Below are 23226 nucleotides of genomic sequence, written 5' to 3' on the forward strand. Positions count from 1 at the left end.
TCCGGGCTCAGCCATGTCCCTCTGTCCCTTGTTGGCACCATGGCACAGCCGCACCGTGTGTCTGGGATGCTCCGTGCTCAGCCGTGTCCCTCAGTGGCACCGTGGCACGTCCGCTCCGTGCGTCTGGGTCCCTGGGGGCTCCGTGGGGCATTTTTCTGCGTGTCCAGGCAGAGCACCCCTGCCCTTTCAGGAGTAGCTGCCGCCTCGGGGACAGCAGGGTGGCCGGTGGCACCGGGCCAGCGAGGGGCCACGTGCCCGGGCCGCCAGGCACACCGGGGGGGGACCCGCTCCCTGCGCCGGCTGCCGGAGCCAGACAGTTGTTTAATTTCCCAGGCGCAGGGCGGGAGGGGGATGGAAAGTTTCCCGGGGCTGCCGGGGCCGGGACAGCCGCACGCTTCCTGCTCCGCATCGGGGGCAGCGGGGCCTCGCCGCCCGCCCGGGGGTCCCTGAGCCGGGCCATGCTGCCCACCACGCACTGCTCGCCGGGGGCTTCTCCGGCCGCGTCCCCCCGCAGTTCCCCCCGCAATTCCCCCGTCCTCTTCAGGAAGCTCCTGATGAACCAGAGCATCCGCCTGCAGCGGCGCTTCACCGTGGCGCATCCCCTCTGGTAAGGGGGGGACGCTGGCGGGTCCCCGCGGGCGGGGTGGCCCCGGGCTGTGCTGCCGGGACGGCGGCAGTGGCTCCCCCGGAGCTGTGGCACGTCCTCGGGGCTGTGGGCCCAGGGGGACGCGGGGGACGAGGAGGGAACAGCGGGTGTCCGTCCCCACATGGCCGGGGGCTGAACCGGGCAGGGGGGAGCCGCCGGACGAGCAGGGCTGAGCACGGACACCGCTCATCGCAGCCATGGCCGGGCAAAGACCCGCGGGGGGCTGGCCCGGTGGGGACGGAGGGGAGCTTTGCCCTCCAAATCAAGGCACCAACCCACCCACCGCGGCTCCTCTCTGCCCTCCCCACCTCGGAGCTCTGTGGGGTTGTTTTTGGGGCGCCGTGGGGCTCAGCACATCCGTCCTCAGCAGCGACAGCATCTATTTATAGCGGCCCCGGCCCCCCCGCCGGCCACGGACACCGCTCGGAGGTCATTAACGCTGAAGCGAGGGGGGTTAATTGGGCACCAGCCCCGTGGCAGGGGCTCGTGTCCCCCGGGGCTGTCCCCTGCGGCGGCAGCGGGGTCAGGGGTGGTGGCACGGGGCCGGGAACAGACGCGGGCATCACCCCGCGGGGCCGTCGGAGGGACAATGCGGCTTTGTGTCGCCGGTACCATCGGGGATGGGAAGCCGAGGCAGGAAAACAAGGGGCTGCGGGATGGCATGACGCGGTGCCGGCTGGCACTGCCACTGCCGGGGACGGCCGCGCCACAGCCACCAGGGCTGCCGGAGCGGGACGATGCTGCCGGGCAGCCGGTGCCCGTCCCGGAGGCACTCCTGCATCGGGTAGGTGCTGGGCTCCCGAGGGGACACGGTGGCCCCCGTGGCATCTGCGCTTTCCCAGTGCTCTGGGGTGGCTTGTCCCCGTCCCCACGGCGGTGGGGGCGGCGGCGGGAGGGGACAGGCTCTGGATGGCCCTCGCTGAGTCCCTGTTGCATGCAGCATTTCCCATGACCCCGGGGCCAGCAGAGCAGGAGGGGGAGCGAGGCGGCCGCGGCCAGCTTGGGGACACTGCAGGGTCACCATCCCTGTCCCCTGTGCATCCCCCTGTGGATGCACACGGCTGCCAGGCGGCTCCGGTTGGGGTGCCCCTGGGCTGCTGCCAGTATGTCCCCAAGGGCCAGGGCTTGGCTTCTGCATCGGTTTCTGTCCTTCGATGTCCCCTGGCTCTGTGCCGTGGCTGGGATATTGTCCCCTCCATGGGACACGGCACCTCGAGACGGGGCTGATGGAGGCTTTGGGGCTTTGGAGGACTTGGGACCATGGTGCTGGTGACAGGTAGGGGGAGGGACAGGCAGGAGCCAACCCTTCCTGGGGTCTCTGGAGCTGGGAACTTCAGGGCAGTGGGTCCTGTCCCGCCTGGGTGACATGGGACAGCCTGGCTCTGCTAGTCAGTGTCCCAAGTCCCAGACCCCACTGTGCCAGCAGGGAGCTGAGAGGGTCCATGTGCACCGAGCTGTGCCCGTTCTCAGCAGCAGGTGAAAAGGCCAGCAGGGCCAGACTGGCCACCAGTGTCACCACAGGGCTCACCAAGCCAGAGTGTGCAGGGGATGGTGGCACAGAGAACCCAACAAACCTGGCAGCATCCCCTGGGCTGAGGTCCCTGTGCCACCCACCCCGTGCCAGCCTTGTCCCCTCTCCCCTCACAGCTTTGACCTGGAGAATGGACCCCCCGGCCGGGGCGCGCTGGACCCCCAGGCCAGCCCGGGCGCGGGGCTGGTCCTGCAGGGCACCTTCTCCCACGGCCAGCGCCGCGAGTCCTTCCTGTACCGCTCCGACAGCGACTACGACCTGTCCCCAAAAGCCATGTCCCGCAACTCCTCCATCGCCAGCGACCTGTGAGTGTCCCCCCGCCCACATCCCCTGGGACCCCCCTCCCTTCCCCGAGCCTCACGCTCCCTCTACTCCCTCAGGCATGGAGAAGACATGATCGTCACACCCTTTGCCCAGGTAGGTGCCACCGCTGTGCCCTGCCCAGGAGGGGACGCGGCCCGCACCCAGCACCGGGCTGGGTGTCCCGGGGGGGTCCGCCCGAGCCCAGCCCCCTCTCGCCCCCCAGGTCCTGGCCAGCCTCCGCACCGTCCGCAGCAACCTGACGCACCTCCAGGACCGCGCTGGCATCAAGTGAGTCGGCCGGGGGGTGGGAGGGCGAGGATGCCACCTGAGTGGGGACACCAACCCATGGCAAGCGGGGGGCACCGCTGTGGGGGTCCCAGCCACTCAGCCCCCCGTGTTTCACAGGCGAGGATCGAGCAGCAGCCTGCCCTCAGGGAGCAAGGCCAGCCTCTCCGGTGAGTGCCGGGGGGACGGTGGTGGGGACATTTTGGGGCGAGCTGGCTGTCCCTGTGTCCCCAGGGTGTGTCCCGCCGTGCCCCGGGGGGTGCAGCAACACCCCTCCACCCCCCCACCCCCCCCCCCCAAGCCAAGGCAGAGCTGCGGCTTTGCCCTTTGGGATCCATGTCTGGTTTTCGGCAGCTCCTCCCGCCCGGCCGCCCTTCGCGGCGGTGGAAAAGCTCCGGTTGACGTCAAACCTTCCATTAATAAAAGCCCGGCGGTGAGCGGGGCCCCGCGGGAGCCCGGCTGCCCCCGGGGCTGGCTGTCACCCCACGGGACAGCGTGGCACGCCGCGTGCCGGGGCTGCCACGCCATGGGGACAGCGCGACGGGGCTGAGCCCCGCTGCCCAGGGATGCTCGACCCCGACCCCCGCGTCCCCCCGTGCCCCCCGCCGCCCCGCTCGGGGGCTGGTGTGACCCCCCGTGCCCGCGAGCCCCCGGGTTTGGTGTGGCACCGGCCGCCCTGTGCCGGGTGGCCGCGCCGCTGGCAGGTCCCTTGCCAAGCCGGCGGGTGCCCCCAGCAGAAGATGCTCACCAGAAGCTCTCGCGGGAGACCCTGGAGGAGCTGGATTGGTGCTTGGACCAGCTGGAGACGCTGCAGACCAGGCACTCGGTCAGCGAGATGGCCTCCAACAAGGTAAGGGTCCCTTTCACCGTCACCCTGGCGGGCATGGGGACCCCAGAGCCCCCCAGCATGTCCTGCCAGCCCCCCATGCCGCTGACCCTGCCAACCACCCACAGTTCAAGCGGATGCTGAGCCGGGAGCTGACGCACCTCTCGGAGACCAGCCGCTCCGGGAACCAGGTCTCCGAGTACATCTCCAGCACCTTCCTGGGTGAGGACCCCCCTGCCCTGGGGTCACCTCTCTGCTGGCAGCAGGGTGGGCTTTGTGCCCCTGGGGTCCTGGGGTGTCCACCGGAGTGGTGCAAGTGGAGGGTCCCACTTGTTTCTTGTGGAGGAACGGAATGGGGGGAGCAGGGGGGGTTTCCCAGGTGTCCCAGTGGGATTTGCTGCCTCAGAGGTGTCACAGCTTTTGTCCTGGCTGGGGGTGCTGGTGCATACTGGTGCACTGGGGCTGTTGGGGCTGTTCTGGTGTCCCTGGAGGAGTGTCCAGGCCTGTGGATGCGGGTGAGGGAAAGTGCTGCAGCCCCCCAAATTGTCACGGTGTGACCTGTGCCTGTCCTCAGCGTGACCCAGGGGGATGCTGGCAGAGGAATTTGTGCTCCTGCCCTGCTCATGGCCCCCCGTGTCACCCCAGATAAGCAGCACGAGGTGGAGATCCCCTCGGCGCTGGCCAAGGACAAGGAGAAGGAGCGGAGGAAGCGCCCCATGTCCCAGATCAGCGGCGTCAGGAAGCTCACGCACAGCTCCAGCCTGGCCGCCGCCGGCATCCCCCGCTTTGGGGTGCGCACGGACCACGAGGCGCTGCTGGCCAAGGTGGGCCCTGGCAGGGGTGACCCACCCGACCGTGGGGTCCCCAGCACCAGCCCCCCATGGATCTCTGTCCCTCTGGTCCCCAGGAGCTGGAGGACACCAACAAGTGGGGGCTCAACGTGTTCAAAGTGGCCGAGTACTCGGGGAACCGCCCGCTGACCGTCATCATGTACAGCATCTTCCAGGTGAGCATCCCACCGGGATGTCCCTGTCCCCGTGCCCGGATGGGGACGAGCCACCTCCCGTCTTCCGCAGGAGCGTGACCTGATGAAGACCTTCCGCATCCCCGTCAACACCTTCATCACCTACATGCTGACGCTGGAGGACCACTACCACGCCGACGTGGCCTACCACAACAACCTGCACGCCGCCGACGTGGCGCAGTCCACGCACGTCCTCCTCTCCACACCCGCGCTGGAGGTGATTCCTGCTCACCTGAGGCCACCCAGGTGTGCCTGGCAGGGCCATCACGTGTCCCCAATGCCTTTTTCCACCATTCCCAGGCTGTCTTCACGGACCTGGAGATCATGGCTGCCATCTTCGCCAGTGCCATCCATGATGTTGACCACCCTGGGGTCTCCAACCAGTTCCTCATCAACACCAGTGAGCTGGGGCACAGGGATGGACCTGGGGGATAATGGGGGACCCCAGGAGTGACCCCGGGGTGACCAGTGCCATCTCGCAGACTCAGAGCTCGCCCTGATGTACAACGATGCCTCGGTGCTGGAGAATCACCACCTGGCCGTGGGCTTCAAGCTCCTCCAGGAGGAGAACTGCGACATCTTCCAGAACCTGAGCAGGAAGCAGAGGCAGACGCTCCGTAAAATGGTCATCGACATGGTACGGGGGAGTCAGACCACCCCAGGGTGGGGGTCTGGGCTGGGGGGTCAGCCTGAGCCCCATTCCCACCTCACCCTGCCCAGGTGCTGGCCACGGACATGTCCAAGCACATGAACCTGCTGGCGGATCTGAAGACCATGGTGGAGACCAAGAAGGTGACCAGCCTGGGGGTGCTGCTGCTGGACAACTACTCCGACCGGATCCAGGTGGGGACACGGCACTGCAGGTGTCCGTCCTGGCTCTGGCCTGCCAGGATGTCCCGTTTGGTGCCACCACTCTCCCGACCCCAACTGGGGGACCAAACGAGTTTGTGGCACAGCGTGGGTGGCCCTGGGGGACAGAGGACACGGTGTCTGTGCCCGCAGGTGCTGCAGAACATGGTGCACTGCGCCGACCTCAGCAACCCCACGAAGCCACTGGAGCTGTACCGGCAGTGGACCGACCGCATCATGGTGGAGTTCTTCCACCAAGGAGACCGGGAGCGGGAGAAGGGCATGGAGATCAGCCCCATGTGCGACAAGCACACGGCCTCTGTGGAGAAGTCCCAGGTGGGACGGCAGCCTGGGGACAGGGCGGGGGGCGCAGGGCCGGGCAGGGGGCTCAGCTCTGCCTCTCCCCAGGTGGGATTCATCGACTTCATCGCCCACCCGCTGTGGGAGACGTGGGCCGACCTCGTGCACCCCGACGCCCAGGAGCTGCTGGACACGCTGGAGGACAACCGGGAGTGGTACCAGAGCATGATCCCGCGCAGCCCCTCCCCTCCGCCCGAGGGAGCCGCAGTGTCCCCCGCCACCACCGACAAGTTCCAGTTCGAGCTAACGCTGGAGGAGGAGGAGGAGGGCGAGTCGGAGACGGAGCTGGAGGGCACCGAGAGCCCCCTGGACGAGGACAACAGCGGCTCCAAGACACCGGGCACGGACGACTCGGAGTCGGCCGACACCAAGCGCCTGTCCCCCGGCGCCGGGGACCGGGACTCGCCTGTGCCCCGCCCCAGGGACGTGGACAACCGGCGGGCGCTGGAGGGGACGCTGCCGAAGGACGGTGGCAGCGGGTGCTCCGGGCCTGAGGGTAGCCAGGGGCTGTGCCTGGACACGGAGGGCAATGTCACATTCCTGTCCCTGGGCACGTAGCGGCATCGGCCCGTGGGTCCCCTCGCTGCCAGGGGACGTGGGACTGGGCACTGCCCCGAGCGGTGCTGGGGACAGCGGGGAGCACTGGCACTGGAGGGACACGGAGGCACCCAGGTTGTGTCTCCGTTCGGGAGCTGGGCAGGTCCTGACAGGCACGAGGACCATGCCGGCCTTCTCCCTGCTCCCACCAGCTGCTGGGAAAGGTCCCTGTCCCCTTCAGACAGGGTGTGGGGACACCGTGCTCCGGCCCCAGCCCAGCCCTGGGGACATCACGCCCTGCAAGGCTCCAGGAAGGAGCATTCCAGCACCTTTCCAGGTGTGCCCCTGCAGGACAGCAGCCCCACGGTGGGATGAGGTGGGCGAAGAGTGCTGGTGGCACCCCCAGGCACCAGCGCACAACACGGGCACGACTCAGTGGTTTATTTATTTGGGGACAGGTTCACTTTTTAAAGCCTTTTGTAGCTCACTTTTTACTACGAGCCTCCCCGAGGCTCGCACACATTTTTGGGGCGGAAAGGCGCATTTTTGGGGAAGAAAGTTGCATTTCTGCACTGCGATCACTCAAAATGCCATTTGTATTGCACATTTCGGACCCCCCCCCCCCTCCCCCACATGTCTCCGGTGTCCTGCCTGGGGCAGGGTCCTTCGGGATTCTTCCTTCACCTTCCAGAGATTAAACCCGGTTTGTTCCACCCTAAACATGAGCCTTGTAAGCGCCTCTTTGTGTCAAGGGAGCCGCAGCCAATGTCCCCAGGGACCGGCGTGGTTGGTGGCCCCGTCTCCCGCCGGGCACCGGGCAGGGCCTGGCTCCGTGCTGGAACAAAAGCGAGCTCCTCCCTGGAAACGCCGATCCATCACTGGCAAACACGACCTGCTAAGGTAAATATTTAATCGCCGGCTTGGCGCGGTGCGGAGCCCGTTCCCGGCTCTTCCGCATTGCTCGCAGCGCTGATTTATCTCCACAAACACGTCCCCACCCGTGGCACTGCCCTGGCACGTGGGGCCCTCGCCCCCTGCCCTCCCTGAGCTCCCCTTGCTGGGCCTCGGGAGCTCGATGGTTCTTTCCCAGCCCAGAGGTTTTCCAGCCGGGAGTGCCGGCTGCTGCACAGGGTGGTGGTGGTGGCTCCGTGCCATCCCTGGTGGGTGCTGGATTATCTCCTGGTCTCTTCCTTTTGGAGAGGATCAGCCAAGGCTTTGTGCTCTCAGAACTCCTTGAACCCAGATCCATGCCAGACTCTGCTGGGCTGGAGCAGGGCAGGAGCTGGTGGAAAAAGCCCTTTTCCCCCCTTTCCTGGCCGAGGGGCTGCAGCATGAGGAGGGTGGTGGGGCTGTTGCCTGGGGAAGGTGATGGAAAATGCCCACAGCAGCCAGGTCAATCCCTGAGCCTGCATCCATCCTTGAGCCTGTGTCCATCCCTGAGCCTGTGTCCATCCCCACGGCTGCGTCCATCCCATGCTGGACTGTCCGTGCCATCCCGCTGTCACTGAGGGCTCTGGTCAATCTCCCCACTGCCCACCCCATGCCCACCGTGTGCGCCTCGGTCCTTCCAGGGCTGTGGGTGTGGGATGAGCCTGGCCAGGACCAAAGAGCTGCACCGGGACAGAAACCACGGAGTCCCCCCACGTCACCCCGCGCCGCCCCGAGCGGGGCAGGGCAGGGCCCGGGAGGCACCCGGGGCCCCGGGCAGGGCAGGGCAAGCCCGGGCAGGGCGGGGCCGCTGCCCTGAGGCCGCCATATGCTGCCGGCCCTAAGCCCCGCTGGAGCCTCAGGGCGAGGGAGGACATGGCCGCCCACCTGCGCAGCAGCCCCGCCTCAGCGCCAGCCGCCCTGTCACGGGAAGGATTAGGCTGCCCGCGACTGCAGGCCTCAGGGAGGCGTCGCAATAGGGCGCCATGTCGCGACAGGCGATGTCAAACCTCGTCCCCCGTTGAGCGGGAATGGTTCGGTCTACACCCCCGCCGGAGCAGGGGGTGGTTCATCCCGCGCCCCGCGAAGCGCGGCCGGACCGCACCACTGCGCGTTGCCGGAGGAGGGGGCGGCGCCCACCACCGCGCCGGGAGGGGGGGTCTCCTCCCCCCAATCCGCCCGCTGTCCATCAGAGCGCGCCGCCGAGCCAATCAGCGCTGCGCTCAGGGGCGCGCCCGTGACGTACCACCTAATTTGCATAGCGGGCCCCGCCCCTCAGCCGACGTCACCCGAGCTCCGCATCTGCTGCAGTCGCTGCGGGGAGGAGGCGGCGGCGCGAGCGCGACAGAGGTGAGACACCCCCCCCCCCGGGACCCCCACCGGGACCCCCCCACAGTGACACCCCCGCAGGGACCCCCCCGGAACCCCCTCTCTACCCCCCCCCGGCCCCGGGAGGGGAGGGCCGGCTGCAGCGGAGGAGGCGGGAGGCGGGGGGGGGATGATGATGATGATGGATGCGGCGCGGTGGGGGCTGCGCAGGGCCCGGGGGGGTCTCGGTGCGGCGGGGACCGAGTGGGTGCAGCGGGGTCGGGCCTGCGGGGAGGAGTAGGGGGTGACCCCCTCCGCATCAGCACCGTGCGCACCCCCCATCAGCGCCCTGACCCCCTCCTCGCAGCAATCTGCACCCCCCAGCCCGCAATCAGCGCCCTGCGCACCCCCCATCAGCACCCTGAACCCCTTCCTTGCGACACTCTGCACCCCCCCAAACAGCAGCACCCTGAACCCCCCATCAGCACCCTGCACCCCCCTCCCTGCAGCACCCTGCAACCCCCTCTTGAGCCCCCCTTGTGAACCCCCCGTCCATCAGCACCCCGAAATCCCCATCAGCACCCTGCGCCCCCTCCCTGCAGCGCCCTGTGCCCCCCTCCACGAGCCCCCCGCATCCCCCTCTGCCCAGCATCCCTGTGCTCCATCCTGCATCCCCCTGCTCCACCCTCCCGCTTGGGCGAGCACCCACCTCTGTGCCCCCCTGCCTGGCATCACCCTCCCTCCCCATGGCGCTGTGTGACACCCCACGGCGCTGTGTGACACCCCACGGCGCTGTGTGACACCCCACAGCTCTGTGTGACACCCCACGGGTCTGTGTGACACCCCACAGCTCCGTGTCACCGCGCTGGCCATGGCATGCGGGGGCCCCACCGCCGGTGCCATTTTGTCAGGAAGATGCGGGAGAGGCTGCGGCGCCCCGGCCGCGTCCCCAGCGCCACGGCAAATCCCGGGAGCCACGGCAAATCCCGGGAGCCACAGCAAATCCTGGGAGCCACGGCAAATCTCTGGAGCTGTGGCAAACCCCGGGGGCCATGTGCCCCACATGTACTGTGGACATGCTGCAGGGTCCCTGCGCTCGTGGCCTCTCCCAGCCCCTCAGGGCTGAGTGACACATTGACGGCCACACCATCGCTCATCCTGAGCCAAAATACTCCTGATCCGTGCCCGTGGCGCTGGGAAACGGCTGCGAACCGGGGCCTGGCACTGCCGGGGCTGCGGCCGCCGGCCCCGTCACGGCCTCTCCCCCACCTTGCAGATGGCGTCCGCTACCGACTCCCGCTATGGGCAGAAGGAATCCTCGGACCAGAACTTCGATTACATGTTCAAGATCCTGATCATCGGCAACAGCAGCGTTGGGAAAACCTCCTTCCTGTTCCGGTACGCCGACGACTCCTTCACGCCCGCCTTCGTCAGCACCGTCGGCATCGACTTCAAGGTCAAGACCATCTACCGGAACGACAAACGCATCAAGCTGCAGATCTGGGTGAGGAGAGAGACCCTTGGGAAGCCCCCAGACCCCTGTGCCGGGGTGGGGGTGATGCTGAGGGGGTGATGGTTGGTGTGGGGAGATGGACGGAGCAGGTGGTGGTTGGTGAGGGGGTGATGGTCAGCGTGGGGAGATGGCTGGTTGGGTGAAGGCTGGTGTGGGGCGATGGTCAGTGAGGGGTGGTGGTGGTGTGGGGATGACGGGTCGGTGGTATGGGGGGTGATGGTCACTTTGGTGTGGGGCAGTGTTTGGTTGGGCGATGGTCAGTGTGGAGCTGCCCCAGCAGGGCAATGCCAGGGTGGGGGTAGATCTGTCCCCGTGGACCTGGTGGCCCTGGAGGGGTGTCGCTGCATCGCCAGGGGTGACATTCTGCTGTCCCCTGTCCCCGCCCAGGACACGGCCGGGCAGGAGCGGTACCGCACCATCACCACCGCCTACTACCGCGGGGCCATGGGCTTCATCCTCATGTACGACATCACCAACGAGGAGTCCTTCAACGCCGTGCAGGACTGGTGAGCGCTGCGAGGGGCTCTGGGCACCCCAAACCTCCCCAGCCACCCCCTCCCCACACCTCTCATCCTTCTCTTCCTTCCCCAAGGTCCACCCAGATCAAGACCTACTCCTGGGACAACGCCCAGGTGCTGCTGGTGGGGAACAAGTGTGACATGGAGGACGAGCGCGTGGTCTCCTCGGAGAAGGGCCGCCAGCTCGCCGAGCACCTGGGTGAGTTGGGGAGGGGGGACCCCCCGGCCACGGCTGCCAGCCCACAATTAATTTAATTAAGGGCTTAATTCCCTCCCTGTAATTGCTACGCTCCAACACCGGCGGTGACTTGGCACCCGGTGAAAAACCACGGAGTCACCGAGCCACGGGGGGAGGTTTATTACACACCTCAAACCCTCTGACAGACACTGGGGGGAGGATTTGGGTGGGAAAAACGGGATTTTGTGGATGGTGGGGGCGGGTTGCAAACCCTTTAAATATTTAACGAGAGGAGGAGCAGCTGCGCGAGGTGGGACACGGGGCCGGAGCTCTGACGTGCGCGTGTCCCTTGTCCCTCTGTGCCCCCCACCACGGTGTCCCCCCCACCGCAGGGTTTGAGTTTTTCGAGGCCAGCGCCAAGGACAACATCAACGTGAAGCAGACCTTCGAGCGGCTGGTGGACATCATCTGCGAGAAGATGTCGGAGTCGCTGGACACGGCCGACCCCGCGGTCACCGGGGCCAAGCAGGGCCCCCAGCTCACGGACCAGCAGGCCCCCCCCCACCAGGACTGTGCCTGCTAGGGGCCAGCCCCCCCCCAAAACCCCCCAAAAACCGGTCAGTGCACCCCAATCCCCTCCCCGCCCCCCCCGAGCTCCTCCTCTTGGGGGTCCCACGGGGGCTTTTGCTGCTGATACCTCCGAAAGGGCTGCGGCCCCTCTAGGAGCCCCCCCCCCCCCGATTCATTAGGCTGTGCCCCCCACCCCTTAATTTATTTTTAAGCCTGGGCTGGTAGAAACCCCCCCCCCATTCTGCTTTTAATCACTGTCAAGAGACCATCACCCCCAGCTCCATCCCTCCCTGGTGTCTCCCGCCCTGTCCTGGCACTCCCTACCCTGGAGACCCCCCCTGCCCTGGTACCCCCTGCCCTTTTTCCTGCTCTGGGACCCCCTGCTCTGGGGATTCCCCTGCCCTGTTCTGGAACCCCCTGTCCTGGGGATCCCCCTACCCTGGGACCCCCTTCCCAGTGTGTGGGTGCTGTGACAGGACCCCCAATTCCCCCCTCAGCCCCCCTTTACCCCGAGAGCTCCTGGTGGAGGGGGCTCTTTGTGCCCGGCTTCCCTGCCCCTCCAGCTGGATGGATATTTCCTGACTCTTGTTTATTTGTATAAATAGATGCTAATTTATGCTCCCGCCGTCTTCTTCCTTGTACATACAGAAATTCCTTGTAAATAGGCGTAGGAAGTGACGCTGTGCGCGTGACCTGCTGTGCTGTGGCCGTGGTGGTGCATTTATATATATATATATATATTCTGAATTTTTTTTTTCTTCTGTTTCGTTTTGTTTCTCTCTCTCTCTCTCTCTCAGTGTGGTAACCTTGCTTGTGAATATCACTTTTAAAAAAAAACCAACGACAACAACAACAAAAAAAAAACCTAACCCCACCACCAAAACTCTTATTATTTAAATAAGATTTAAAAAGAAAATGAATTCAATTCATCAGCGAGGCCGAGCCACCTGGAGCGAATCGGCCCCGGTTTGGGGGAGCCTGGGTTGGGCTCGTGGAAGGGGGTGAGCAGGGCTGGGAGCGTGGCTGGTTTGCTCCAGGGATTTGGGATCTCCTGTTCCTGTAGTTCCGTGCTTCTGTGGAGACTGTGAATAAGTGGATATTCCCGTAGCCATGACAGAGCTGCCCTTTATTTATTTCCCCTGGAGCGCTGTGTCTTCATTTTACGGATTTCCCTCTATTTTCCCTCCCCCCACCATGATTCCATCTCCTTCCCTCTCCCCTTCCCCTCCCCCCCCCCCCCCTTTTTGTGAAGTTTACTTATGGAAGAGTTACACTGTACTGTACAAATGTCAAAAGTGTCAAAAAGAGTACAATTTCCTAAAAATCACTGTATTAAAAGAAATGTTGTGAAGAAATAAACCGATGCTGATCAGAAGTTCCTCGGGGTCCTTGTGGGCACACAGGGGACAGTGGGGTGGTCCCTCTGCTCCGTGTCCGTGACCTCAGTGTCCCTGAGTTGCCAGAGAGGAGCAAAATTAATCTGATTTTTTTAAAATTATCATCCCCCAACTGGCTCCTGCTGCTGCAGAGGGAGGGGTCATGTCCTGCAGGGACCAGGGCAGAGCATTAAGGCACAGCTTTAAAAACCAGGACAAAGAAAAAGATCCCACTGAGGGCAGTTTTCATTGACACTGGAAATAATTCAGTTCTTGGGTTATCAGGGAGTGTCCAACTCGGCCAGGGCTGGGAGCAGAGGGATGTGATGGCCCAAACTCTGTCAAAATTTGGCTCCAACGCCCCCCCCCACACCACTCCGCCTCCCGAGCGCCGCAGAGCCGCCGGGTGCAATCACATCCCTATTTATAGAGGATCCAGGTGGCTGCAGCCCCCGCCCGGAGCTGGGGGGGAAAATGGGAGCTGAGGCAGCGAGGGGGGAGTGGAGTGATTTTATCCTTGAGCTGGAAGAGAAAAAGCAGGAGGGGAAGGAGTGAGGAGCTGCAGGAAGAGCAGGGGGGCAGCCGGAGTGAATCCTTTGGGTTGGAATGACCTTAAATCCCATCCAGTGCCACCCCTGCCGTGGGCAGGGATGCCTTCCCTGATCCCAGGCTGCTCCAACCTGGCCTTGGACACTTCCAGGGATCCAGGGGCAGCCACAGCTTCTCTGGGAATTCCATTCCAGGGCCTCCCCACCCTCACGGGGAAGAATTCCTTCCCAGTATCTAATTAGTGGGGATCCAAGAGGCCGGAAGGTGCCGGAGGAGGAGCGAGGGGCCGCTTTGCTCTGGAGATGGAACAGATCCAGCCTGGAGCAGCGGGAGGGGCTGCAGCAGCTCCTCCTCACCCTGGCTCCGTGGCCGAATCCCAGAAGAAATCACTTTACAGATTATCCTGCAACAAGAGATTGTTACAAGCCCAGCCCGTGGCCCCAATCAGCAGACGAGTTAATCAGCAGCAGGCACGTGGGGGGCTGGCTCCGGCGATCCCTTCCCTCGGCCGGCTCCATCCACGCTGCCACAACGCCCAGAGATCCACCTGGTGCAGGTGGGAGCCTCGGGAAAGGCCCTGGCCCCTCTCTACGCCCCGGCGCTGCGCTGGCTCTGCCGCGGTGGCTCCGGCTGGGCGCCACGGGGCTGAAAAACAGGGATAGCGGGATGAGCTGGGCATTCCCAGGGCTGGAAAACAGGGATAATGGGATGAGCTGGGCATTCCCAGGGCTGGAAAACAGGGATAGCGGGATGAGCTGGGCATTCCCGGGGCTGGAAAACAGGGATAATGGGATGAGCTGGGCATTCCCAGGGCTGGAAAACAGGGATAGCGGGATGAGCTGGGCATTCCCGGGGCTGGAAAACAGGGATAACGGGATGAGCTGGGCATTCCCGGAGCTGGAAAACAGGGATAGCGGGATGAGCTGGGCATTCCCAGGGCTGGAAAACAGGGATAGCGGGATGAGCTGGGCATTCCCAGGGCTGGAAAACAGGGATAGCGGGATGAGCTGGGCATTCCCAGGGCTGGAAAACAGGGATAGTGGGATGAGCTGGGCATTCCCGGGGCTGGAAAACAGGGACAGCGGGATGAGCTGGGCATTCCCGGGGCTGGAAAACAGGGATAGCGGGATGAGCTGGGCATTCCCAGGGCTGGAAAACAGGGATAGCGGGATGAGCTGGGCATTCCCGGGGCTGGAAAACAGGGATAACGGGATGAGCTGGGCATTCCCGGAGCTGGAAAACAGGGATAGCAGGATGAGCTGGGCATTCCCAGGGCTGGAAAACAGGGATAGCGGGATGAGCTGGGCATTCCCAGGGCTGGAAAACAGGGATAGCGGGATGAGCTGGGCATTCCCAGGGCTGGAAAACAGGGATAGCGGGATGAGCTGGGCATTCCCAGGGCTGGAAAACAGGGATAGCGGGATGAGCTGGGCATTCCCAGGGCCGGGAGGGGGCCGAGGCACGCGGCTCACCCGGTATTTGAGGTAGGACAGGTACGTGTCCCAGCCCAGCGTCACCACGTTGACATAAACCACGCGGAATGCGGGCGGCACGAAGAGGAAGTTCAGGATCTGCGCCGCCGGCCACACGCACCAGTCAGCCTGGAAAGGAGCAGGGAGCAGCTGGATTGCTTCCCACGGGACCCACGAGGGAAAAGGGGAGAGCCTGGGATGGGGGTTACCTTGTAGAATTCCCAGAATTTCTCCTTCAGCTCGTCCAAGCTCTCCTGGAGGGATTGGCCCTCCAGGGTGCCGATGGCTGCGGGGACAGGCGGGGTCAGTGGGGATGGGAATTGCCGGGAAATGCCCCAAACCCCTCCCAGTGTGGGCGGGGAGGGCAGCGCCGGCACCAGCCAGAGGCAGGCAGTGGAAGGGAAAGTGAAAGGGAAGGCACGGAGCTGTCTGGAGAGCTGGGACAGAGCCCAGGGAGCGGCTGGAGCTGTGCCAGGGGATTTGGGATGGAGATCAGGGAAAGGTTCTTCTCCCAGAGGGTGCTGGGCACTGCCCAGGCTCCCCAGGGAATGAATGGGCACATTCCCAACCCTGCCAGAGCTCCAGGAGTGCTGGGACCCCGCTCTGGGACAGGGTGGGGTTGTTGGGGGTGGGCTGGGCCATCCCTGGGGGTCCCACGTACCCATGAAGTACCAGGCTCCCATGCTGGGCGATGCCACCAGCTGGTCAATCAGGACTTTCTTCAGGACGGTCCTGAGGCTCCGCACGCCCCGGGCCGGGAATGCCGAGTCCAGCCAGAGGTACCAGTAATGCATCAGCGGCCCCATGCTGCAGCCCACGACAAACATCCGGCCTGGGAAGAACATCCTGGGTCAGGGATGGAGGGTTTCCATGGAGAGGGCAGGGATGGGTGGGATATTGGGAAGGAATTGTTCCCTGGGAGGGTGGGGAGGCCCTGGGCTGGAATTCCCAGAGCAGCTGTGGCTGCCCCTGGATTCCTGGCAGTGCCCAAGGCCAGGCTGGAGCAGCCTGGGACAGTGGGAGGTCTCCACCTATCCCTGCCCTGAGGCAGTGGGATTTAACCAGCCCATCCCAGTCCTCACCAGTGCGTCCCAGTTGGTGCTGGCTCTCCGGGTGCTTGCGGCGGTGCCATTCCTGCTGCAGGGAGTCCCCGGCTGCCAGGAGGCCCCCGCAGCTCAGGGTGTTGGTCAGGAGCAGCAGCCGCCCCGTGAACAGCGACTTCCAGGAGCGCAGCAGCATCCCTGTGGGCACAGCGGGGTCAGTCGCTGCTGCGTGCCCCCCCGGGCACCCTGTGCCCCCCAGTTAGTGCTCCTGTGCCCCCCCAGTTCCCCCCAGTTAGTGCTCCTGTACCCCCCCAGTTCCCCCCAGTTAGTGCTCCTGTACCCCCCAGTTCCCCTGTGCCCCCCAGTTAGTGCTCCTGTGCCCTCCCAGTTGCTCCCAGTTAGTGCTCCTGTGCCCTCCCAGTTGCCCCCAGTTAGTGCTCCTGTGCCCCCCCAGTTCCCCCCCAGTTAGTGCTCCTGTACCCCCCCAGTTCCCCCCAGTTAGTGCTCCTGTACCCCCCAGTTCCCCTGTGCCCCCCAGTTAGTGCTCCTGTGCCCTCCCAGTTGCCCCCAGTTAGTGCTCCTGTGCCCCCCCAGTTCCCCCCAGTTAGTGCTCCTGTACCCTCCCAGTTCCCCTGTGCCCCCCAGTTCTCCCCTCTGTGTATCCCAGATGTCCCAGTTACCTCCGCCGCACCCTCCCAGTCCCCCCATTACTCCTGCTGTGCCCCCTCGCCCCCTCCTCGACCCCTCTGACACCCCCCCAGTGTCCCCCAGTGCCCTCCCAGTGCCCTCCCAGTGCCCCCAGCCCCACCCACTGGGTGCTCCCCACCCACCCCCGTTCTCTCTGTAGCCCTCCACTTACCCCACTGGGTGCCCAGCGCCCCTTCCTGGGCACCACCCCGGTTCCCGGTGCCTCCGGTTCCCCCCGGTTCCCCCCGGTGCCCCCCCCGCCACTACCGGGCGTTACCGCCGCCCGCACGCGGAACGAGGTGCGCGTCACGTGACAACAACGGCTTCCGCTTCCTGGCTCGGCCATGACACCTACCGAGGCACAGGAGGCCGCCATGACAGCTACCGAGGCACAGGAGGCCGCCATGACAGCTACCGAGGCACAGGGGGCCGCCATGACAGCTACCGAGGCAGCAGCTCGCCCGGGTGCTTGTGGTGGGGGGAGATGGGGATGGTCCAGGGGGTCCCCGTGGTGCCGCAGCCCTGCGCTGTCCCTGAAACCTTGGTTTTGGGGCAGCAGAGCAGCTGGGGGGGCCGCTGCTGCCTGAGGATGTCCTCTGGAGGTGGCTGTGATGGGCATCAACAGCGCTAGGGGGTCTGGGAGCACCACTCTTCCCACTCTGCTGGTGCCACTGGCGTCCCTTTAGGTGTGGGGAAGCTGCTAAGACCCTCCAGGCTGTCCCCAGAGCCTTCAGAATTCTTTGAGAAGCTTCTCTTTGGAGCTTGAATGTCAACTCTGTGTCCCCTTGGTTGTGGGGGCAGCAGAAGGGCTGGGGGGACATTACTGTTCCTCATCCTGGGAGTTCATCACTCCCAAGGACATCCTGGTGGGAACTGAGGCCTCTTTCTCAGCGATGTGGGGCAGCTGGGACAGCTCTGGCTGTGAACTGGAGGCAAAGATCCCCTCACTAACGGGTGTTTGTCTGCCAGGATTGATGTGCGGCAGGAAGGCAAAAAACTCACCAGCTTCTAAAAACATCAGCTTTATTCCAACTCCCAGCGCAGCTGAGGAGCCCTGCTCCTCCTCACACCCCATCCAAAGGCCTCCTGACGTGGGACAGGGCCTGGCCAGCCCTATCTGTAGGAATTGGCCTTGTGTTTTGGCAGGAAGGTGAAGCTGGGCGGGACGGGGCCCAGGAGCAGCTCACTGGGAGAAAGAATCAATTACAGAATTAATCCAGACCATAAAGCTCATCCAGTGCCACCCCTGCCATGGGCAGGGACACCTCCCACTGTCCCAGGGTGCTCCAAGCCCCATCCAGCCTGGCCTTGGACAGGGAGGAAGGACACAAGGACAACGACAAAAGCAAACCCAAGGAGGAGTCAGTGCTCAGTCCCCAGCTGTCACACGACCCTGTGGCTCTACAGGGGCTCTGCCACGTCGCTTTTTAGCAATTGAAATGAAATTCGATGCTTTATTACCTTATTTTGATCCAATCATCCACGTTTTGGCTGGCCATGAGTGTCTCCAGGTAGTCCCTCCCCAGGTAATAGGGCGGCCGCTCGTTGATTCTCTGAGGTAGATGTTCCAATAATCCAACAGGAATGTACCTGGAATGAAATCAAATTTAACAGCAGTGAGTGCTGGGGTTGAATGAATTCTTTTTTAAAGATCCTCCTGGCTGGGCAGAGTTACCTGCACAGGAAGGAGAGCCACTCCAGCAGGAATTTCCTGGTTTTCTCCACTCCCTGAGTATCCGACCCCCAGTGCTCGAGGCCGTAGTTGGTGAAGTCCTTGAGGATGTCGAATCTCTCGCTGGAGGAGATATCCCAGTGTCTCTGCTCCTTGATTTCCGTGAAAAGCCAAGGTTTGATGAGTGCCCCTCTGCAGCACACAAAAAAAATAAACGGATTGTTATTCCCACCACTGATGCTCCTGAAGATTTGAGACACTTTCCAGCACTGATTTCCCAGCCAACTCTGCTTTAAATCTCCTTTTCCATTCCAGCAAGAAGCTCCCGACGATACAAATGGATTTTACCAATTTGGGTTTGTTTAGGGATTTTTTTAATCCCTTTTTTTTTTCTTTTTTTTACCCTTGAACCACCAGAGCTCAGGAGCAAAGGGAAACACAGGCACTTGCCTTGCAATCATGATTCCAGAAACTCCCATCTGCATGGCTCGATTTGCATCTTCGTAGGACAAAATATCCCCGTTTCCTGCCCGGAAAGGAGGGAGAAGCCAGAGGTCAAAGTGATCCGTGAGGACAAGTCAAAGTGAGCTAATCCAGGCATGGGATAAAATTCAAAATGGACACAGTGTCCAGATGCTCCAAAGAGGCTCTGGGGCTCCTGGTTTGGATTCCCAGGGATGTTTCTGATGGATGTTCCCTTACAAGGGAAAAAGGAGCAGTCTCCTCTCTCCTCCTTCACTCCCAGCTCCTTTCCCTGAGGGTTTAGGGATTCTGTGCCACAGGGGCAAGAAAACACCTGGAAAAACCCAAGTGATTCGTGTCCTACCTGTCCCTTTTCCCTGTCCCTTCCCTCTGGCACCACATCAGCAACACCAGGGATGCTCCAACCTTTCCTCTATGCTAAGCATCCTCAGGAAGCTGGGTTTTTTCCCCATTTTTAAAGGAATTTGAAACGAAACGAGTGACAAAGGAAGCCCCACGTACCAAAGAGAGGCATGGGGCTGGCGATGCGGGCGCACTCGGCGATGTATTCCCAGTCTGCGCTCCGGGTGTACCTCTGCTCCCGGGATCGGCCGTGCAGCTGTGGGAGAGAGCCAGGGACACCTCGCTGGACAGGCAGGGAGGGACGGGGGGCACTGACAGCAGGATGGGGAAAGGGAGCCTCGGGATCGGCCTCGGGATCGGCCCCGGGATCGGCCCCGGGATCGATGGGTGCTGACAGAGCGGGGTGAGCAGAGCTCAGTAAGGGATCCCTCGGGATCTGCCCCTGAATTTACAGCCAGGGGCATTGACAGGTTGGACAGGGCTTGGGGCAACTTGGGACAGTGGAATGGGATCAGCTTTAAGGCTCCTCCCCCAACCGTTCCATGGGATTCCACGATGACGGACCCAAGGCTCAGGAGCAGGTAGGAAAACACCCTCTGCACCTGAATTTTTCTCTTTTATTAGCAGAGGGCACTGAAAGGCAGGGGAAGGTCACCCCCACCCCGTCTCCAGGCTGAATTCCTCAGCCACCAACCCCACACATCTGTCTCCGTACCGTGACCAGGGACGCTCCCCACTCCCGGATCTTGGGGATGATTTTGTGAGCCACGTTAACCTTTTCCTGTACCCCAGTCCGGATCTTCACCGTCAGTGGCACATCCAGCACCTGCAGAGGTGGGGGAATGAGGCCAGGCTGGACTGGGCTCCCTCAGCTCAGCTCCAGGTGCTCCAACTCACTGAGTTCATCCCGCGGACGATCTGCTCGAACTTGTTGGAGCGAGTCATCAAAGCACAGCCTCCTCCCTGAGGGACAAAACACGGCACAGTCAGGACTATCCTCTTCTTCACACAGTGGAGAGTCCTTGGAAGTGCTCAGGTAGGGTTTGGAGCATTTCAAAGCTTGGAGAAAGTGGATCCTTCAACCAAAAATAAACCCCAGAGTGCTTTTCCCTCCCAAATCCTGCCAGCAGAGACAGCAATTCCCTGCTCCCTGAGCAGCTTAACCCCCTTCTCATTGGGATCTACTGCCCACAAATGAACTGGGAGCTCTGGATCAGACTGGAAGGAGCAATCAGGCAGCGGGGAATGAGGGAGAAAACAAGGATTCAAAGACAGAATTCCTCACCTTCTTGTAGACCAGGTCAATGGGACACCCAACGTTGATGTCAACAAAATCCACGTCGATTGTCCTGTTCAGGAGCTCTGCACACTTGGTCATGGTGTCTGGAAAGGCTCCCTCCAGCTGCCAAAGGGAAACAGCTTCCCTGAGTTCCAGAGGCAGCTTTTCCCCTGGGAAGCGAGTTATTGGTGGGCTATGGGGTGACAACACTGACCTGCACCCCGAAAATGTCCTCGGTGTGGTGGCGTTTGAGCAGAGCCCACTCGGAGGACTGGCCCTGCAGCAGGTTGGTGCACACGGCCATCTCCCCACAGGTGACATCTGCCCCAAAACGTTTGCAGATCCGTCGGAAAGGGAGGTTGCCACACTGGCAGGGACAGCAGGGACAGGGATGGTCAGATCTGCCCTGTTCCAACCGTGTCAGCGCCAAGTTTTGGCAAGAGGATGGAGTTATCCACCTACCGTGGTCAGTGGAGCCAGGTAGAGCTTGCCTTGGATTTCCAGCTGGAAAGCAGGGATGGAGGAGCAGGTTAGCAGAGCTGCAGTGGCTTTTATGGAATCACAGAATGTTCCGGGGTGGAAAGGACCTTAAGGATCATCCAATTCCACAGCCCTGCCATGGCAGTGACACCTTCCACTGTCCCAGAGTGCTCCAAGCCCCATCCAGCCTGGCCTTGGGCACTGCCAGGGATCCAGGGGCAGCCACAGCTGCTCTGGGAGTTCCATCCCAGCCCCTCCCCACCTTCACAGGGAGGAATTCCTTCCATATATAAGGAGTGCTCTGCCTGCCTCCCCCAGCTAAAGGCTCTCCAAGGGGTTTCTCTGCCATCTTTCCACGCACAGTCTGCACCACGGGATCAGGACACAAGGGACTCTCACCTTTTTCTTCTCACACGGCCGCAGCTTCGTGACGTCTTCATCTGTCAGCGGGCCCAGGGTTGGGGTGGAAGGAGCATCCTCAGCCCCTCGGGAGCTCTGCAGGGCCTCTGGTTTGGGATCCTCTCCCTGCTCCTGCAGCACAGGGCTGTCTCCCAGGCCCTCCTGGGGTGCTGTGCAGTTGGACACCTCTGTGCAGCTCCCCGTGGTTTTGCCTCCCTTCCCACCGTGGAGCCCACGGAGAAACTCCTCGGCCTTCTGGAAGCTGAACTTCCTCTTGCGCAGCTGCTGCTGGAGGTCCTTGGAGAGGCTGTTCCTCACCAGCAGCTTCCCGTCCCACTGCTGGGCCAGGGCGGCGTTGACCAGGTTCTGGTGGCCATCACCGAGGTGGGCCTGGCCGAAGCGGCAGGTGACACCGTAGGGACAGCGGCCGAAGGTGTCGAAGAGGACACAGCGCTGGCCCAGGTCCGCCGGCTTCCCCGCCAGGTACTCGGACACGTCGTGCAGGAAGCGGCAGCGCGGCCCGAAGTGGCACTGCCCGGCACAGCCCTGCGGACAACACGGAGCAGGGCAAGGTGGGGATGGACCAGCACAGGCCAGAACTGCCCTGAGCACCTGAGAGCCCCCAGGGAGGTCGGGAATGCTCCCAGGGATGTGCTGCAGGAGGGGAGGGGTGGACACACCTCAGGGGAGGTGATGCTTCACTTGTCCCACTCATCCCACGTCACCCTCTCCCAGATGGTCTTTATGGAATCCCAGACTGCTTTGGGTTGCAGGGACCTTAAATCCCACCCAGTGCCACCCCTGCCATGGCAGGGACACCTCCCACTGTCCCAGGCTGCTCCAAGCCCCAATGTCCAGCCTGGCCTTGGGCACTGCCAGGGATCCAGGGGCAGCCACAGCTGCTCTGGGCACCCTGTGCCAGGGCCTGCCCACCCTCCCAGGGAACAATTCCTTCCCAATCTCCCACCTAACTCAGCTGGAGCAGGGCCCAGTGTCCCACCTGTGTCACTGAGGGGCACAGCCTGCTCTGCTCGTAGCAGTTGGGTTTCATGCAGGGGCGGCTCTTGTTCTGCCCCCGGGCTCTCTTCTTCTCCGGGCGCTCCTTCTCCTCCTCTCCAACATTCCCTTGGCTTTCCCCATCCTGGCTGAGCTCCTCTGCCTTCACCCGCTTGGCTGGGGGTTCGCTCTGGGAGCTGTTGACCTGCTCCTCTTCCTTCTTCTCCTCCTTTTCCTCTTCCTCCTCCTCGCCCCCTGCCCGCAGGTAGGCGTGGAACTGCTCCTTGGAGGTGAGGAACCTGTGGGTGTCCGTGGAAAAGGGGTCAGGAGCGGGGGTTATGGGGGGACAGGGACTGTACCGAGGGCAGGAGGGGCTGGGCATGGACTGGGAGGCAGTATGGAGGGGTCGGGAATGTACTGGGAGGATTATGGATGGACCAGGGACGTACTGGGGGATGGAGGAGTTGGGAATGTCGTGGGAGGGGGATATGGAGAGACCAGGAACGTACCGGGGGGGTTTATGAAGGGAGCGGGCACGTACCGGAGAAGGTTATCAAGGGGCCGAGCCCGTTCTGGGGGGGTTATGGAGGGGTCAGGCACGTCCCGGGGGGTTAAGGAGGCGCCGATCCCGCACTCACCGGGCTCGAACCGGCGCCACGCCGGGCGCCGCCACCGCTGCCATGCTGCCGCGCGCGGCGATGACGTCAGAGGCGGGGCGGGCACGTGACCAGGCGCGCGCGCGGCGGGCAGTATATAAAGGCTGACCGAGGCGCGGCCTCCTCACAACGGCGGGAGCCGCGGCTGTCGAGGGAGCTGTGCTGTGAGGGGTTCGGGCGCTCTCCGAGGCTGGTTTGGGGGCTGCCCGCAGCCCCTCATGGTTGTCAGGGCTGCCCAAGTAGGGAGAGAAGGCCGGTGTGCAGCCCTTGTACCAGGGAGAGGTGTCGTCCGTTGTGGCAGCTCCTTAAGGCTTCTCTTTGGGGACAGCTGTGTGTGAGGGGTCACAGCTGCTGCCCCGGGTCTGGCCTCTGAGGGTGGGCACGGCTGGAAGGACAGGGACGAACCCCTGAGATCAC

General features: G+C 63.3%; 4 protein-coding genes across 7 annotated transcripts; 2 read left to right on the plus strand and 2 right to left on the minus strand.

Moving 5' to 3' along the window:
* The first annotated feature begins 309 nt into the window (after positions 1-309).
* Positions 310-7081, plus strand: PDE4C (phosphodiesterase 4C). 3 transcript variants are annotated; one of them, XM_082297815.1, is made up of 15 exons: positions 310-607; positions 2294-2482; positions 2558-2594; positions 2704-2768; positions 2886-2935; positions 3500-3615; positions 3720-3813; positions 4237-4415; positions 4499-4597; positions 4668-4832; positions 4916-5015; positions 5098-5252; positions 5336-5458; positions 5618-5800; positions 5873-7081. In XM_082297815.1, the coding sequence occupies exons 1-15, from the start codon at positions 459-461 to the stop codon at positions 6380-6382; spliced, it is 2214 nt and encodes a 737-aa protein (XP_082153941.1). In that variant the 5' UTR covers positions 310-458; the 3' UTR covers positions 6383-7081. The 3 variants fall into 3 exon arrangements, with proteins under 3 accessions (XP_082153941.1, XP_082153942.1, XP_082153943.1); XM_082297816.1 differs by having other exon boundaries at positions 3503-3615; XM_082297817.1 differs by lacking the exon at positions 310-607 and adding an exon at positions 684-1430.
* Positions 7082-8579: 1498 nt separating this feature from the next.
* RAB3A (RAB3A, member RAS oncogene family) lies at positions 8580-11442 on the plus strand. Its single transcript, XM_082298037.1, has 5 exons — positions 8580-8638; positions 9873-10100; positions 10497-10615; positions 10702-10826; positions 11198-11442. The coding sequence occupies exons 2-5, from the start codon at positions 9873-9875 to the stop codon at positions 11386-11388; spliced, it is 663 nt and encodes a 220-aa protein (XP_082154163.1). The 5' UTR covers positions 8580-8638; the 3' UTR covers positions 11389-11442.
* Positions 11443-12683: 1241 nt separating this feature from the next.
* Positions 12684-17407, minus strand: MPV17L2 (MPV17 mitochondrial inner membrane protein like 2). 2 transcript variants are annotated; one of them, XM_082297758.1, is made up of 6 exons: positions 16888-17407; positions 15855-16013; positions 15434-15604; positions 14982-15058; positions 14773-14901; positions 12684-13945 (listed from the first exon to the last, which is right to left on the minus strand). In XM_082297758.1, exons 1-6 carry the CDS (start codon positions 17321-17323, stop codon positions 13889-13891), a joined length of 1029 nt encoding a protein of 342 aa, XP_082153884.1. In that variant the 5' UTR covers positions 17324-17407; the 3' UTR covers positions 12684-13888. The 2 variants fall into 2 exon arrangements, with proteins under 2 accessions (XP_082153884.1, XP_082153885.1); XM_082297759.1 differs by lacking the exon at positions 16888-17407 and adding an exon at positions 16675-16735.
* A 101-nt stretch (positions 17408-17508) lies between these two features.
* DUS3L (dihydrouridine synthase 3 like) lies at positions 17509-22841 on the minus strand. Its single transcript, XM_082297828.1, has 13 exons — positions 22792-22841; positions 22158-22452; positions 21158-21703; positions 20741-20782; positions 20493-20645; positions 20285-20401; positions 19897-19962; positions 19715-19825; positions 19159-19255; positions 18625-18700; positions 18178-18366; positions 17964-18092; positions 17509-17688 (listed from the first exon to the last, which is right to left on the minus strand). Exons 1-13 carry the CDS (start codon positions 22833-22835, stop codon positions 17616-17618), a joined length of 1938 nt encoding a protein of 645 aa, XP_082153954.1. The 5' UTR covers positions 22836-22841; the 3' UTR covers positions 17509-17615.
* Between the last annotated feature and the right edge of the window lie 385 nt (positions 22842-23226).

This window comes from Coloeus monedula, assembly GCF_965178545.1.
Source record: "Coloeus monedula genome assembly, chromosome: 27".
NCBI classification, from domain to species: domain Eukaryota; kingdom Metazoa; phylum Chordata; class Aves; order Passeriformes; family Corvidae; genus Coloeus; species Coloeus monedula.

Bases quoted from the DNA above. Each gene is read 5' to 3' on its own strand.
- RAB3A (XM_082298037.1), top strand. From the start codon at position 9,873: ATGGCGTCCGCTACCGACTCCCGCTATGGGCAGAAGGAATCCTCGGAC. The intron at 10,101-10,496 runs GTGAGGAGAGAG...GTCCCCGCCCAG, and splicing joins GCATCAAGCTGCAGATCTGG to GACACGGCCGGGCAGGAGCG. The intron at 10,827-11,197 runs GTGAGTTGGGGA...CCCCCACCGCAG, and splicing joins CCAGCTCGCCGAGCACCTGG to GGTTTGAGTTTTTCGAGGCC.
- PDE4C (XM_082297815.1), top strand. From the start codon at position 459: ATGCTGCCCACCACGCACTGCTCGCCGGGGGCTTCTCCGGCCGCGTCC. The intron at 3,616-3,719 runs GTAAGGGTCCCT...AACCACCCACAG, and splicing joins GCGAGATGGCCTCCAACAAG to TTCAAGCGGATGCTGAGCCG. The intron at 3,814-4,236 runs GTGAGGACCCCC...GTGTCACCCCAG, and splicing joins CATCTCCAGCACCTTCCTGG to ATAAGCAGCACGAGGTGGAG.
- DUS3L (XM_082297828.1), bottom strand. From the start codon at position 22,835: ATGGCAGCGGTGGCGGCGCCCGGCGTGGCGCCGGTTCGAGCCCG. The intron at 20,646-20,740 runs GTAGGTGGATAA...TGTCCCTGCCAG, and splicing joins ACCTGGCTCCACTGACCACG to TGTGGCAACCTCCCTTTCCG. The intron at 20,402-20,492 runs GTCAGTGTTGTC...TCCCTTTGGCAG, and splicing joins AGGACATTTTCGGGGTGCAG to CTGGAGGGAGCCTTTCCAGA.
- MPV17L2 (XM_082297758.1), bottom strand. From the start codon at position 17,323: ATGTCCCCCCAGCCCTTCTGCTGCCCCCACAACCAAGGGGACACAGAG. The intron at 14,902-14,981 runs GTAACCCCCATC...GCTCCTTTCCAG, and splicing joins AATTCTGGGAATTCTACAAG to GCTGACTGGTGCGTGTGGCC. The intron at 13,946-14,772 runs GTGAGCCGCGTG...CCTGTTTTTCAG, and splicing joins TGTCCTACCTCAAATACCGG to CCCCGTGGCGCCCAGCCGGA.